Source organism: Phascolarctos cinereus, unplaced genomic scaffold (assembly GCF_003287225.1).
Source record: "Phascolarctos cinereus isolate Bilbo 61053 unplaced genomic scaffold, phaCin_HiC Scaffold_5;HRSCAF=322, whole genome shotgun sequence".
In the NCBI taxonomy this organism is placed as follows: Eukaryota; Metazoa; Chordata; class Mammalia; order Diprotodontia; family Phascolarctidae; genus Phascolarctos; species Phascolarctos cinereus.
The window spans coordinates 350,947,939-350,964,655 of NW_027555958.1; the positions used below are offsets into that span (position 1 = coordinate 350,947,939).

At 38.6% G+C, this 16,717-nt stretch overlaps 1 protein-coding gene across 1 annotated transcript in view; it reads left to right on the forward strand.

The window, feature by feature from the left end:
• Positions 1 to 14,509, forward strand: part of CNST (consortin, connexin sorting protein) — a 102,408-nt gene extending 87,899 nt beyond the window's left edge. The window contains exons 11-12 of the mRNA XM_020982116.2: positions 8,763 to 8,898; positions 11,630 to 14,509. Coding sequence (XP_020837775.1) covers positions 8,763 to 8,898; positions 11,630 to 11,835 — 342 coding nt within the window. The 3' untranslated portion in view covers positions 11,836 to 14,509. The remainder of the gene's footprint in view (positions 1 to 8,762; positions 8,899 to 11,629) is intronic.
• Positions 14,510 to 16,717: the final 2,208 nt, after the last annotated feature.

A 16,717-nucleotide genomic window follows, 5' to 3' on the forward strand; every position in this document is an offset into this window, starting at 1 on the left:
TTGTGCTGTAAAAAAATTTTCATTAATGATTTAGATAACAGGATAGGCATCATATTTATCAACTTATACAAGAGACATGAGGGAATTAAACCGATTGTTTCATTTATATAGATTCTGTTCTGTAATTGATCCTGTTCTGTATAACTGTTGCATTTTGTGTGCTTGCTCAAGCCACGTTTCTCTGTCTCTTTGCCTGTGAGCTGAGTTTAGGAGTTCAGTTCTGCTGATCACTGTTCTATTCTTACCTCAGGAAAATCTGTTATGCATGAGGGATGTGGGTGGACACTAGGAAGTCTGGTCCATCATCTCTAACCTTGCAGGTAGACTTGGACAATAAACATTTCTTAGTCACAAGAGTTCAGTTTCCCCCCTTCAGCTCCTGGAAAATCCCATGACATCTGTTTGCTATCTTTGAAGGCCTACCAGCTGGTGTGGTACGTTTCCACAAAATATGTTGTCATGTGTTGTCTGTCCTTGTACAATTAAGGAGGGTCTTATCTCCCTCCTAGGAACCAGAGACTCTGCTATCTCTAGTCCACTATCAGTAGCCTCAGGATGCAAGATGGGTCCCATAAATTAATCAAGCATTCCATAGCAACAATGTGGAATGGTTACTAGCTCCACATAAGTGCTAGCCACTTTCTTCGATGTAACCAGTCTAGTTGATCCTCACCTTTCTCCGCCCATGCTTCCAGCCCTTCTACCAAGTGCATTGTTTTTCCCACCTACCTATTTTTGTTCTTTGTTCTCCTGTACTTCACAAAACTATATGAAGGCTAATAAGTTCTCCCCAAGTCTTTGGTCATGAGAAAGGACATTGACCCAATTTATTGGTTACTGCTAGCCTAACTAATAAATTGATCCTGCTCGGACCATTGTCTCTCAGTTTGCCTTCATTTTTCAAAGTAACAGATGTAAAACTAGGAGGCTAGCCAACATTTCAAATGGCAAAATGAGATAAGATTACTAAAGTGTCTGGCATATAGTTGTTATTGTTGTTCAATTGTGTTCACCTCTTCATGACCCCATTGGGGGTTTTCTTGGCAGATACCGGAGTGCTTTGCCATTTCCTTCTCTATGTCATTTTACAGATAGGAAACCGAGGCACCCAGGATTACATGACTTGCCTAGGGTCATACAGCTAGTAAGTGTCTGAGACCGGATTTGTTGAGTGTTCACGCCCCGAGGCTCAGCACTCTATCCACAGTGCCACCTAGTTGCTCATTATTAAGTGGCATATCATAGGCACTTAATAAAAACATGATCCTTTCCCTCCCCAGCGTCGAGATCCAAAAGTACCTTGATGGGTTGGAACTCTAAAACATTAGACTGAATCTAGTAAGATGACATTTAACAGGTAAATGGAAAGTCTTATATCTGGGTTCAAAAAATCAACTCTATAAGATGTGGAAGGCGTGTCTAGATAGCAGTTCACCTTTTTTGCTCTCTAAAGACAACAGTAAAGGGCAGTGTCTAGAGAGGAGAGGCTCTAGAGAAGAAAACTTAAAGGCAGTTAAATGGGACAGAATAGTCTCATCTAAACTTTGTATCTTTCTCCATTGCCCAGTTGAATTTTAAATGTGCATGTCAAAGTAAAAATGAGGTTTGAGATGAAATATGGCTAGAAAATCATATATGGGAAAAAAAAGAGGTAAAGCTTTTAACGAACTATAAGCTTAGCATAGATAAGCGGTATGATGCAGTAGCCAAAAAAGCTGGTCATGTTTTATATTTTGCATCTATAAGTGCATTGATAGAGGCATTCACACAGTGTCCAGAGCAAGGAAGCCAATAGCTAGACAACTGAACTCTGCATTGGTCTGATCACGTGTAGAGAACTGTGGGTACCTACCAGCAGTCATTCAGTCAATTGGAAATGTATTAATTGCCTGCTACGTGCCAAGCATTGTGCTAGGTGATTTTGGAAGTATTTGTTGCAGGAACTTTTTAGTGTGTAATCCAAAGAAAAGAAGCCTTAAAGCTACATAGCATAGCCATCTTTACACATTTGGAAGACGGACCATACATGTTTTGCCTAGCCTCAGGGAGCAGAACCAGAAGCTTGGATAAAGGTAAAAGCAAGTATATTTTAGCTCAGCTTAAGAAAAATGTCCCCCAAATTAGAGCTGTTCAAAAATGGATTGGTCAGCCTTAGGTTAGTGAGTTTCACACTAGTCAAGATCATCAAGTATAGGCTGGACAACCCCTTCAGTAAATCGACAGGCATTTGCTAAGCACCTGCTGTGTGCCAGGCACTGGGGATCCAAGTACAAAGAATAAAAACCCCTATTCTCAAGGAACTGACATTCCAACTGAATCTCAGATGCAAGGGACCTCTGAGCCCATCTTACCTAAATTTTACTTGACCAAGAACTCTCTTTACAACATCTCTCACCTTTTACAGGAAGCCAATTGCAAGTGACCTCCCTCCTTAACTATGTTGTATTTAACTACCTTGTATTTATTCTGCATATACTTATATAAGCACATGTATGTGATTCATTTGTACTGACAAAGCAATGATTTGACTTGTACTTCTACCTAAAACCCATGGCTTTTTATTTGACTTACAGGGCCATGCTTCCTAAAAGTTCAGTGATTCTTCAAAACAGGGCCTCAAATATGCATTCTCTTCCTTTATATTCCAAGCAGATGATTTAACCTCAGTGTCTCTGAGTTTTCTTCTCACTATACTGGATTATATGGTGCCATTCGAGCTGGAAAACAGCTTTATTTGTTTATGCAGTAAGTTAATTTTTAAAGTAATGTTTAAGGTGCTCTTTGATATTTGAGGGGTAGCATTGATAGGACTGCTTATTATGCAATTGTGGAACAGTAGGCCAGATGGATCTTATTTTCATCTTCTATTATTCAAAGAGCATCACCAATAACAATTATATTAATTTACAGTTTGAGAAATTATTTTGTTCTGAATGGAAGCACATTGAAGAGCTTTGTTATAGTTTCTTTTTTGATGTGAGCAGAGGGCTGGTTGAAGAGGATCTTAGCACTCACTTTCAAGATTTTATTTCCTCATATACACCAGTCAGAATCATAGTTAATCAGCATTGGTATCTGGACTAGGGGAAAAGCTAAAAAAAACCGTGACCTTAGGTTCTAAAGTAACTAAAAAGATTATCCGGATGCCTACTTGGGCACATTATATTCTGCCTTCTTCTTGTAACTTGACATTATACACGAAGACTCTTCCAAGGGCAGTGCTCAGGAGGCATCCCCACATGGCAGCCATCTGTGTTCTTTGGACATCTCTTTTTGGCCACCTCTTCCTCCTTCTACATGTCTGCCCATCTCCCTTTTTTTCAATCTATAAGAGGCTCAATACCCCTGGCAAAGCTAAGAAAAGGTGGAGGGAGAGGGGAAAATGAAAAGAATTAGAAAAGCTTTGACCTTACTTCCACTCCAAAAACAAAGAGTTCCAGTTCCTTCTGAACTGTATCCCATCACTTCAGTTAAGGGAGCTAGGAAAGGGCAGTGTAAATTATACTTTGGTTTGTGGCCAGGAACCAGAGGGATATTGGGTAGTCATAGTGTATTGGGTCATCTGCAAGAACAATGGCTCTTACTTTTTCATTCCTACCCCTTATTTGGCATATGGTAATAATTCACTTCCACCCAGAATACATGTGGTGATGCCATCCACCAAGATGGTACTAATTACCAAGATGGTCTCCAGAACCTTTAGGTCTTCCAAGTTGGACTGAGGTGAATATACATCAAAAAATTAAGCTGAAGACTAAGAAGCCAATTCAATGCTGATTGCAAACACAATTTAAGCATATGTAGCAATCAAATGATTTAAGCTTTCTAAAAAGTAAAACTTTGGTTTGTTTTTAGGAAACAAAATAAATGGTTTCATGAGTTCTTTACTATCCGGTCCCATCACTACTAGCTTATTAGAAAATGAGACAGTCAATTAAGTGACTGCAAAGATGTGGTCTGCTGTAGAAAATTACTTGTAAGGGTAGCTAAGTGGCATAGTGGATAGATCACTGGCCCTGGAGTCAGGAGGACCTGAGTTCAAATCCAGCCTTAGATACTTGACACTTACTAGCTGTGTGACCCTGGGCAAGTCACTTAACCCCAATTGCCTCGCCTCCCAAAAAAACTGTGTGTAAAGGCTTGTCTACTCCCTTTTCATATTTTCATCAAGTATACTCTAAATACATGTGTAGATCATTTTAATAAAAGATTTTGTTGAGATAAAAAAAAAAGAAGAAAATGAGACAATATGCTATCATAGGAAAAGAAAAATGTAAGTTCTGGTCCCAGTTCTCTAAGCTGTCTCTGCTATAAAGGAATTTTTGTTTATTTGTTTATTTGGACTTGCTTTCTCCAGAAGGTCTTAAAAATCATTCTTGTGCATGAGACGTGTATATTTATACTTAAAATCTTAATGTAAAGCAACAATTTATAATGACCTCTTCAACAAAATATTACTACACTTGTTTTTTTTTCCTCTGAGTTCTTAGTCTGAGCCCATTCCTCTTAATTAACCTCTAGCTAGGGTCATTCAATCTAGTTCTCTAGTTTCAGTTAATTTGATAGAAGTAAGAATCTTGATGGCCAGAACAGTACATAACCTTTTTTCGGGAGTCAGATGGAGAATCTCCAGTTAGTATCATAGGATTTAGAAATGGAAGGAACCTTGGAGGTCCGCCACCTAGTCCAGCTTCTCATTTTACAGACAAAGAAGCCGAGTCAGCCCAGAGAGGTAGATACTGGGGTAGATATTGGGGAAGAAGCACTCTGCCTAACAGCTTTACCTCTTTGGAGGTTGGTCATCTCTAACAATACAGGGACAGGAAGAGGGACTGCACTTGAGATTCTGCTGGTACAGGGAACTCCTGAAGCATTGAGACATTAAGTGATTTGCCCCGGGGCATCACCTGAATCTGGCTTCAAGAGCCAGTGTGTATCCACTACTCCCCACTGCCTCTCCACGTTAATGTTAGCTTCCTTGTTCATCACGGAGCACACCTAGCTTTTACACATTTGTCAGCGTTGGCCTCAAGAAATAGGTTAGAGCTAAAGATTGTTTTCTATTTTGGATATAATCTGTTTTCACCTGTAATCTGTAATCTGATTTGGAGTCCAAAGCCTGAGTAATTATGGAATGACTGCTTTAAAGAAGTAATGCTGTTTTCTTCTCCTGTTATACTTTCTTTCCTTACTTCTTTTTCTATACATAGATAGTTACAAGAAGATAGTGATAGGTACAGATAGTCTTAGATGTTGAAACTTTATGAAGCAATTTTAAAGATTGGATAATTACTCTGAAATTATAATACCAAAGGGCATATTAATTTCATTGTCAAGCTATAAGTACCAAGTATTTTCTCTGCTTTCAGTTATATGTCTGTAAAATGGCAAAAATGATTAAGTCAGTTCTTCTAACTGTCCGTTCTTTTTAGCTATGGCTTCCTACTATTTACTGGTTCCAAAAAAGTAGCTTATTTGAAAGCTATAAAGTATTTTTCATTCATTAAGCATTTATTAAGGGGGAGCTCAGTGGTACAGTGGATACAGTGGCCAGCTCTGGACTCAGGAAGACCTGAGTTCAGATCTGGCCTCAGACACTTACTAGCTGTGTGACCCTGGTCAAGTCATTTAACTGTGATTACCCCCCCAAAAAAAAGCATTTATTAAGTACCTGTTATGTGTAAGACACTGTGCTTAGGCTCTGGGGGTACAGAAATGAAAACAAAACAGTCCTGAGTCCTTTTCTGTTCTTCTACATCATCCACTTTATTGGGTTGAAATAACTATTTTTATGTGGATGATTCCCAGATCTGTACATCTCACCCAGTCTCTCCCCTAAGCTTTATTCTCACATTACCGATTTACCTCTTGGACATCTCAAACTGGATGACCCATAGGACCTCAACATGTCCAAGGTAGACTTCATCTGTCCAAAAAAAAAAAATCCCCTGTTCCAGGCTTCCTATTTCTGTTGAGGGCATTATCCTCCCAGTCACCTTGGCCTGCAACCTCCATGTCATCTTCCATTCCCCACTCACACCCCTTCATATCCAGTCTGTTGTTAAGAGTGATTATTACTACTTTTCTAACACCTGCCACACAGCTGCCAGCCTGGTGTAGGGCCCATCACCTTATACCTTGACTACTGTCATAGCTCTCTAGTTGGGCTTCCTACCTCAGGCCTCCACCCATTCCACTTCATAGTTTACTCATCTGCCAAATGATTTTCATAAAAGGCAGATGTGGCCGTGTCACTCTCCTCCCCCCTCCCCTTCATAAACTCCAGTGGCTGAAATATAAAATCCTCTGGCTTGTAAAAATGCTTCACTACCTGGCTCTTCACAGTTTTGTTACTCTTTAATCCCTTGCATAAACTCTGTGATCCAGCAACAACAGCTTCCTTGCTGTTCTTACTCATAACACTCCTCCTGACCCCATACCTTGCCATAAACGGTCCCCCAAGTCTGGTGTACTCTCTCTCCTCACCTCCACTACCTGGTTTCCCTACTGCCTTCAAGACTTAAGCTCAAATTCCACTTTTTTTTAAATTTATTTTTAGGCAGTTGGGATTAGGTGACTTGTCCAGGGTCACACAGCTAGTGTCAGGTGTTTGGTCTGAGGCCACATTTGAACTCAGGTCCTCCTGACTTCAGGGCCAGTGCTCTATCCACTGCGCCACCTAGCTGCCCCTGAAATTCCACTTTCTATAGGCCTTTCCTGATTCCTCCCCTCTCCCTCAGTTCCCACCATCTCCTATTAATGCCTTTCCTCTGAGCTTCCTTTCCACCTACATTATAGAGATCTTATAAGTACAGTTTTTACTTATTGTCTCTTCTGTTGTATGTATGTGAGCTCTGTGAGGGCAAGGACTGTGTATTTGCCTTCTTTTTATCCCCAGCATGGGGTTATAAGAACACTGTCAGGAGAGGTAACGTCTAAAATGAATTGAATCTTATGAAGAATGATAAAAAACAGCTTTTAAAATCTCTTTAGTTTATGCTTCAAACAAGATCATGGAACAGGCCCACTGCTTATGGCAGATTATATGGTATTAATAGATAACAGACCTAAGAAATGACTCAGTTCCTATTATTTAACTGCTTTAGTCTCCATAGTTCAAGTCTCTGGAGTTCAAATCTCCAAACACAGGCAAATTGTAGTTCAATTAACTGAAATAAAATGCAGATAAAATTATGAATGGTCGCTGATCACCTCTGAAGAGTAAAGAAAAGTTCCAGAAGTTGGAAGGTGTCCAGATATTTTCCCAAAAAGGACAGAATAGAATCTAAAAGCTCTGGACTAGTGAAGCTGAGAGGTTGGGAACGCAGAATTGGAAGTAACCTGTGAGATCATTTGATCCAATAGAAATCCGCTCTAGAGCATAACTAGCACATGGTCATTCAGCTTTTGCCTGAAGACTTCCCACCAAGGAGGAGACCTTAACAATGACCTAATACAGACTTCTCATTGTCCAAATAAGGAAACTAAAACCTGAAAGAGTAAAGTGATCTTGCCGAAAGTGGCACAGCTAGATTAATCCCTAGAACAGAGTAATCTTTGAACAGTTTTATGAACGCCTAGGCCAAAAGGCAACAATCAGTAAGGACCAACATTGATTCACTAAGAATGCCCTGACAAATGAAGGTATTTCTTTTTTTTTTTTTCCCTTTGTTGGAGGATTAGAAAACTTGTCTTCCACCAAAATCCTATTCTAGTGCCTCTTTGTAGCATGAGGGAAGCACCATTATATTGCCATTAAACATACAATCTCAGAGTTAAAAGGGACCTCAAAAGCAATCAAGTACAGCTCGTACCTACTTGAATGAGTTTCCCCTCTCCAGCATACCAGCCTTTATTTGAAGGCCTCTGTCAAGGTTAAAATAAGTTTTACCTTACTCTCAATTGCTCCCAGTGACTCCCAGTTCCAATTTTGGGGCCAAACAGTACAAGTCTAATCTATGTCAGCATTTCAAAAACTTGAAGACAGGTCTTGTTCCTCTCATGTCTTTTCTTCTCCAGGCTACATATTTCCAGCATTTCCAGTTCTTTCCACCACTTTTCATATGGCATGATCTCAAGAACTGTCACCATCCTGGTCATTTGTCTCCCAGCCTATCAATGTGCTTTCTAAAATGTGACACCCAGAATTGAACATAATAACTTCAGCTGTAGTGTGTCTTGGACATGGTGTCTCAGGAATGTCACTACCTAATCCTAGAAATTATCCATGTCTTCATGCAGCATTAGCCACATTAGCTTTTTTGACTCCCATATCACACTGCTGACTCATACTGTTTGTTGTCCATTAAAACCACCAATAAACTAAAAAATATCTATTCTCTAGTCATGCCTCCTTATAACCATGTTAGTGATTCTGCATTGCCTTATTAATATGTGCGTGTGTGTATTTGATCTGAGAAGCTTTATCATGTCAGATGTATTATTTGAAACTAAGTTTCTATAAGAAAACCAAATCTAACTTATATCATTTCAATTCATAGCATCTTTTTTAAAGAAAATAACTGTAAGAAAATGGGCTGTGTTTCTTGGAGTTTGACACTCTTGATATCTTTCACATTGTGTTTTTGTTCCTACTTACGGATTACAAAACAGCAATGTCCAAATTAATCCTATAAGAAAGTAACCAAAGGACTTTCATTTTTTTGCCTCTACCCTAATGAATAACAAAATATGTTATTAATATGATCATCAGTAGGGCTTTTTTTGCAATACTTAGATATGACTCTTCTAAATTTTAACAGGTTGTTCCAACAGAGGGATTGGTGTCTATATTAAAGAAAAGAAATAATAGTGAAGGAAATCAGCTTGCCCAAATGCAGCCAAAATCATCAAAGAGACGGGTGAGGTTCCAAGAAATGGAAGACTCCTTGGATCAGGGTAAGTTGCAGATAATGATTAGTAACAGGATTTTTAAAAGGAGATGTGTTCTTGCAAAGCATAAACCAGGAAGAGGCTGTAAATACCCATGATTTCATCAGTCCTGGTACTGACATACTCGTGCCTTCGTAGATGATTTCTCAAGTTACTCTGACTGGAAAAAAAAAAGATCATTCTAAAATCATTTTTGTTTTGAGCATTTTGTTTGCCTGTAAGTAGAGATTGTCAGAATAGTGCTTTTGTTCCTTTCGCATAGTTCACCGTGAGGAAAAGAAAAGCATCATCTCGAAGAATTACCCTTATTATTCTTCCTCTCATGAACTTCTTTCCCCTAATATCTGGTTTAAAATGTTTCTTGTGAATGAAGATTAATTTTTGTCTTTCTAATTCATGAACCTTAACATTTCCCATACTTCATTAATAGTAGTATGTAATTATATATATCATATATTATATTATAATATATGATATAAATAATAACAATTCTGAATATTTGTAGATTGTAAACCTTGTTTCAAGTTCTTGATCCTCTTCTAACATATGTAAATGATGCCCCGTCTCCTCAGAGAGCTCTTCAATGGCTAAAATTCATTAGGAGCAAAATATTCTGGCATTTAAAATTCTGGTAATTGCCATCACCTTTGCCATAACTTTGTAAGTTGGAATTTGCAGGACTAGTCCTATAGAAGCTGATTTTTCCCTCCTAAGCACAGTGCCTGCAATTGATAGCTGCCACTGGGCATAGGTGGTACCTTGTAATATGACTTCATAGGCCAAACAAAATTACCCTAGGGTGAGGGATGAATAACTAATCATATGTCCCAGATCCAGTGCTTTAAAGTGAAAGCGTAACTTCATAAGTTATGCTTCTTTTGAAATATAACTGTTTATTTAAATACTTATTAGGCAAGTGACAAATTAGGGCAGGGTTTAAAGAAATATGTCCAGCAGTGTTGTACTTTTGACTAAACCACAGCTATTGTTAATCACTACTTAACTCTGATTCTCCCCACTGTATTACAAGAACTTTCTGTCACTTTAGCAAGCATCAGGCCTCTCATCTACTATTTGGTTATGGGATATAGACTTGTACGTGAAAGAAATGTTTGAGATCATCTAGCCCAAACCTCGTACTTTACAGATGAAGAAACTGAGTCCTAGAGAGGGAAAATGACTGGCCAGATATCACACAAGTAGTAAGTAACAGGGCATTTGAACCAATAATCTCTGACTCCAGAACCAGGGCTTGCTTATTCCCCTATTCCAAGCTGCCTTACCCATAGTACTGCCTTAAACTCCCTATTTCTTTTTCCTGAAAAATGAAAATGGAGAAAAGACTTTGCTGTCATCTGCCTTTACACTGATCTATGCAAAAAAAAAAAATGTGCTCTCAGTCTTTCCCTTCAAGACAGGGTAGCAACCCAGATATCTAGCATGCTGGGCCCATGCCTGGTTCCAGTCCCACTTCTGCCACTTACTGGTGTACATGTAATTTTAGGTAGGACACTGTAAAATAGGAATGGTAATTCCTGCCCTTCCTGCCTTGAGAATCAACTGAAGTGATGTGTATGAAAGGACTATTAAGGGTTGTGCTGATTATGGTGATTATATTATCACTGTGTTCTGTAGATTCTGACCAACCCATGTTTTTGCCATAAACATCTTAGAAGAGACAAATCTTTTCTCCTCTGAACACTTTAAATATGTATGGATAAAGTAGAAAAAATTATACACAATTTAAACTGTATGAATATAGTTATGCCAAAGTTTCTTAATAATGATCTGGATTTATAAAAGGCATATTCAGAGAAATTTATAGGAGCAATGATTTCATTCATTAAAAAATGACATTATAAAAGTTTTAACCAAAATATAAATGTTATTTCAATTTAACTCGGCTACTTCATTATTTGTTATTATGGAGTAAAATTCTGTGTAAAAATACCCAGATTTCATTTAAGTACAGTTTAATTTACTAAAAGAGCAAACTGACCTTGAAAAGTCTTGGATTTGGAGTCAGAGAACATGGATTAGAATCTCAGCTCTATCATTTACCAGTGTGACCTTGGGCAAGTCAGTAACCTTACATAGGTCTCAGTCTTCTCAAGTTTGGGGGTTGGATTGGATGCTTTAAGCTTTTTGAGGGCATGGGCTATTTAATGTTTGGTTTTATGTTGCCAGTGCCTTATATGGACTTCTTTTACCAAAGATTACATACACTGTATCTCAGTATCTTATGTTAGTGGTAGCATTAATCTCTACTCTGACTCAAGTCAGAAAGGCACCATGGTGTAGCATCTAGGTCACTAAACTTGGAGGCCAGAAGACCTAGGTTCAAATTCCTGCTCAGACACTTAGCAGCTGTGTGTCCCTAGACAAGTCAGTTATTGTCTCCTCTCCCCAGTTTCCTTATATGTAACAGGAAAAGATGGACATGATGACTTCTGAGGTTGCTCCCAGTTCTTCATCTGGGATCTTATAAGTTGAATCATGTGCAACACGTTGAAATAGTAAGTGGATATTTGCTATACATTGGTAAAGCTCTATTTCCACTGGTTCTCTGTCAATAAACCTGCTTTTCCTAGAGGACTGGGATTGTTAGAAATATATAGCCTTTCCTACTCAGTGAACATATGGCACATGCTAAGTGTCCTGTTTTGGTTTCGCTTTGATAACCTCACCATGTTGGAAGTTCTTATGTGACCTCTTGTTTGTCTTCATGCTCTTACAGATGAAGTTGGTGGTGGCTCCTGTCTTTTGCTGGTCTTGCTGTGCATAGCAACTGTTTTCCTTAGCATCGGAGGAACTGCATTGTACTGTACCTTTGGTGATGTGGAATCACCTGTATGTACTGACTTTGCAGCCAACATGGATTTCTATTATACCAAGTTACTGCAGGGAATAACAGAACTTAAACACAGGATATCCTTCTCATAGCAGCATTCCAGCCTTGAATGCCACTGGCAGTGAGAACCGAAGATAGGACAATACTTCTGTCCTGTGTGCTGCCATTTTCAGTGAGATACCATGGGCAACAGAGACTTTTTCTTCAGCACAGACTCTGAGCACCATGGGGTGGAAAGATGACCAAATCTTGATGTCTTTGAGAGTACATCAGTATCCTCCATGTCGCTGCAAGTAGAAATGGACAAAGCATTCCTATAACCACCCATTTTTAGCCATCTTGATACGCTAATGGTTAAAGATCACTTTTAGTTTACATTTGTTTGTCCAAAGACGTTGCTTCCAGCTATCATGCAATAAGTCTTGTGTGTCATGAAAAGGAATTACCTTATAGTCTTAATGTTTTTCTAATTATACTCGGGAGCTGTGTAATCCAGGTTTAGCAAATCAATGTTTTCAAAGTCCACGCCTTATATGTGAAATAGTTGCGTGCATGTATTTGTCCATCTCTCTCTACTCTCAGGCAGTTATTATGAGCAAATACCCAACACAGAATAATAGCAATTGTCATTACTCTTTTATCTTGAATATTGCTGTGCAGGCACAGATCTTCTTTCCATTTGAACCATTGTTCAGCTATATAACTGTGGAACTGATGGCCTGGAGTGGGTAGACAGTCGAGTTTCAGAAGTTTGGCTGTGGCATGGGAGCTCTGAGAGCGCTACACGGCAGTCAGCAGCAGCTGATTTCTGGCTAATCCGATTAGATCAAAATCTGATTAGATGCTGCTCCACAGGCATCCATTTCTAACCCATGGTTAGAACATGCTTCTAACGTGGTTTCCATACTTCTTCATGCCATGAACAAATGCTCAGAGTTCCAGTTTAGGCCTCTCATATGAAAAGCAAACTTTTTTTTTGCAAGTGAGATTACATCATTGAGATAAATGAATCAGTATTTAAAACATCCTGTTTTTTTTTTTTACATTTGAATGTGCATAACAGACATCACTTTTTCATCAAAGGTTCAGTCCATTTCTGGAATAGGTGAACTTCAGTTCCCTCTTCCCCCAAAAAGGTAATAATAATAATAATATGGAATTATCCCCCTCTGAGGCTCAATTGCCTAACACTTTAGGAAGCCTTACTTTGCCTTTTCATATCATAGGCCACAATTACACATTATTATTTAATGCAAAACATTACTTTCAGAATAAAACTTAAGAATTATAATTTTCCAGAAAGTAATCTTTGTTTTACGTTATTTTCATGTCAGAATCATCTAAAAGAGGAAGGGAGAAATCAGTTTTATATTTCTATGTGTTACTGGCTGGTTCAGTATCTCCCTTTGTGTTTCTGCTTATTTATTTAGATTAATTTTTAAGAGCTTTTTTTTTTTGTAAATTGAAGTGTTGCTGAGCATGCATTCGGTTATTTTAAAGCTATCTGTACAATTACTGTATCATTAAGTGTGTATTTTGATTTTCTGCAACTTAAGTTCAGAGTGTTTTTAAACTTGTTTATTTTTAAAATGATGGTTTGTTTTCACCTAAAAATACTGTTTGACTTATATGCATCATGTCACCGTGTATGTAATACCTTCAAGAGTTATAGGTCAGAGATATTTATTTAGAAGTATATAAGATACTGAGATCATGAATCCTTATACTTAAGACTGATTTTATTAGAAGATATTTTAATGTTCTATTACAAATTTTAAGAGATTAAAAAGCTGAGGTGATTTTTTTAAAGCAGTTCAGTTGCACTGTGTATCAAATTTATACTCAAATTCTATGTAAAATGTTGACGGTACTAATTCTTATGTGGTTCTGTCAGTAAGGCCTGCTCACAAGAGCTCCAGTGAGTGAACATTAGCCATAGCCAGATGTCTTCTGTTTTGCCCTCAATTTCTAATTAGAAGACCTTTGTCCTGCAACCTGGCAGTTCCACATAAAGACAAAAATAAGGTTTTCCTCCCTGTTTCAGTCACACAGCTGAAGCCCTTCTCCTTCCAAGTCATTTACTGTTGGAATCTATAAGAAATCAGTGACAGCTGTATTTGCCTTTAGAACTTAAGGTCTCTTCCTTCTAGCATAGTTCCTATTGATCTGCTGGGAAGTTTGCACAAAGAATGGAGGAGAAAGGAAATAAGATGCATAGGTAAAATTGAACAAGTGATTCTTAGAGAGAATATCCTTATAAATGCCCTGAGTGGGGAAAAGTGAGGTCAGTGTAGTGTGGCCAGAGCACATAGATGCCTTGACTTAAGAACAGGCTTAAAATCTCAACAGGCAAATTAGGATAATTTTTTAAAGTTTAATAGCCATTTATTGCATGACTTGGGGTAATTCCACTTAGTGATGAAAGGGCTGTTTAACTCACATGAAAAATTTCACCTAATTTTTCAAGTGTAAAACTTTCTGTCATTTGAAGGTACTGATAATTTGTAACAAATCTAATATTCTTGAAGAACTGTATTTGAAAGCATCAAATCTAGCTTGTGATTTAAAATCTTCAACAAACAAAAAGTGTTTGAGAGAATTTATTTGGACTCTTGGGTGCTGAGCAACTTTTGATTTTTATTATGAGTACCAGGTGGCCATCATCATGGTGAGATGGTAAAAGGCTCCAGTTTGCAAAGATCTCTCTTTCACTTATGGCTGCGCTACTGAAATTCTGCCATTAAAGATCCATTCCTTCAAATTTAAGATTTTGTCTTTTGAAAGTATAGCCTTGCTGGGAGGGGGAACACATGAAACTCTATGCGAGTTTTGAGGAGGGTAGGAGGCCCCACCCAGGAATAACAGGGAAAGGATGGAGCACTACTGGGGCCCGTATTATGAAGGCAGGGTGTGGGACAGAGTGAGGAGGGGGAGGACAGGAGAACAACAAAGATACAGATTTCACCAGCTTTACAAATTTGGCTAATGTTGGACTATTAAGTCATCATAGTAATCCGAAACCAACAATCTTACTCCATGAATTTTTAAGGCTGTCCAGTACTATATATGCTATAGGTACAAGAATACAAATTTTGAAATTCTTTTTCCTATTCTTTCTTAAAATGTTTTTCATTAAAGACCCCAGTAATCTGGTAATCTTTGAAGAACTACCCTCTGCTCTCTTAGCACAGTCAAGATACAGAGCAGGCAGTTAGATAGGCAGTTAGCTGCAACACATATAGAAGGTATGTAAGGAAAAAAAGAAAAAAGGGGGAAAAAAGGGGGGCAGCTAGGTGGCACAGTGGATAGAGCCCGGGCCCTGAAGTCAGGAGGACCTGAGTTCAAATGCGACCTTACACCAAACACTTGACACTTGCTAGCTGTGTGACCCTGGGCAAGTCACTTAACCCCAATTGCCTAAAAAGAAAAAAAAAAGGAAAGAGAGTATGCAAGGGATACTTTGTAAATCACTTTTTGTAAATGCATGTATTTTCTTCCACAAAGTCCCTGGAGACCTACTTCTGAGCCTCATCCTGTCACAAAGGGCTGTGTCACCAGAGGGCTATATTATCAGAGCCTGAGTGTTGTCCTGACAACAGACCACCTTGCATTCCAAGAAACAGCCTCGCTAAATATGGGGAGGCTCATCCCCAGTAGTCTGTCCACTTACAGAGTAAAGCCACTGCATCTAGACACTGTCACAGTCCTAGAAATGGAAATGGTACTGCAGAGGACAAAAATGGAAAAAGCAACTGGACACAGAAGAAAGGTCCATGCTAGAGGCAATACAATTTTGAAGGTTTTGAAGGATCAGTCATCAAGGTGTCTGAGACTAAATGAGGGAAAGATGCCAAAAAGTGTGGCAAAAACTTTTGACCCTGTTACTACCGCAAAAGACCAACAATTACTGACCCCATATCTACTTGCCCATGTACATAAAATATTTACAAGAATAATCTGCTCACACATAGACCTCCTTGATGAGGGTTTTGGAAGAGATTAGTCAGGCTTTATCAGCAATGTTCTTTGGTAGTCCACATCTTTACCATGATACACGTAAATGAAAGGTTTATAAAATACAAAGTGCTACGGTGCTTTTTTGTTGATTATAAAAAAGTATTCAATTCAGTAAAACAAAAAATCATGTTAAAAGCTTTCCTCCAACTAGGTATATCCCATGCCCATGTCAAGATTATACAAATCTCCTTGGAAGATATAATAGATAACCTTGTTTGAGACCCCATCAGTCTTTAATATCCAGCAAGGTATAAAATACATAGACCTAGCCTTGATGAAGATGTTGACCATTGTCATGGAAAAGATCCGGCACAGGTCCAAATTGAAGATAAATTTCCTGTGAGTGGTTAGGTCTTCAGGTGCTCCTATTTAAGAAGCAGCTGTGTATCAGGTGCATCCAAAGAGATGCAGAATAAAAGAAAGATGGATTGATTATGTGTTGAGGGGATCAGGAGAACTCAAAGAAAGTCCTCGGCACTTTGGATGGACCTGTAGTGACCATGTGGGAGCACATGGCCAAGAGTCACATTTGCCTTCATCACAGAGGATACCCACATCAGATCCATTTGAGTCCATGCTTTTAACACCAATAAATTCTGCTTTCAGTTATGTGGGTTGTAGTGAAAGTCTTCTGAGCCCAGTAGATGCAGCTTGCCTAGGACACATAACTGTCTTGTCCTGGCTCTGCCCCTAGTATTATTTTTTTAAATATACTATAATAGTTCTTGATACTGATCCTTCTAGCAGCAATGATCATTCTGTGCAATAAACATTTATTAAGCGCTTGAGGGGCAAAGCATTGTAGATAGAAAAAACTAAACTCTTCACAGAGCTTACATTCTACTTGAGAGCTCATGTGCATGGGTAATTAAATAATAAAGCAATCTGGGGAGGAATAGAGGACTAAATGGAGACCTCAGGAAAGGACTTAGAGTTTTAACTGAGGTGAGCCTTGAA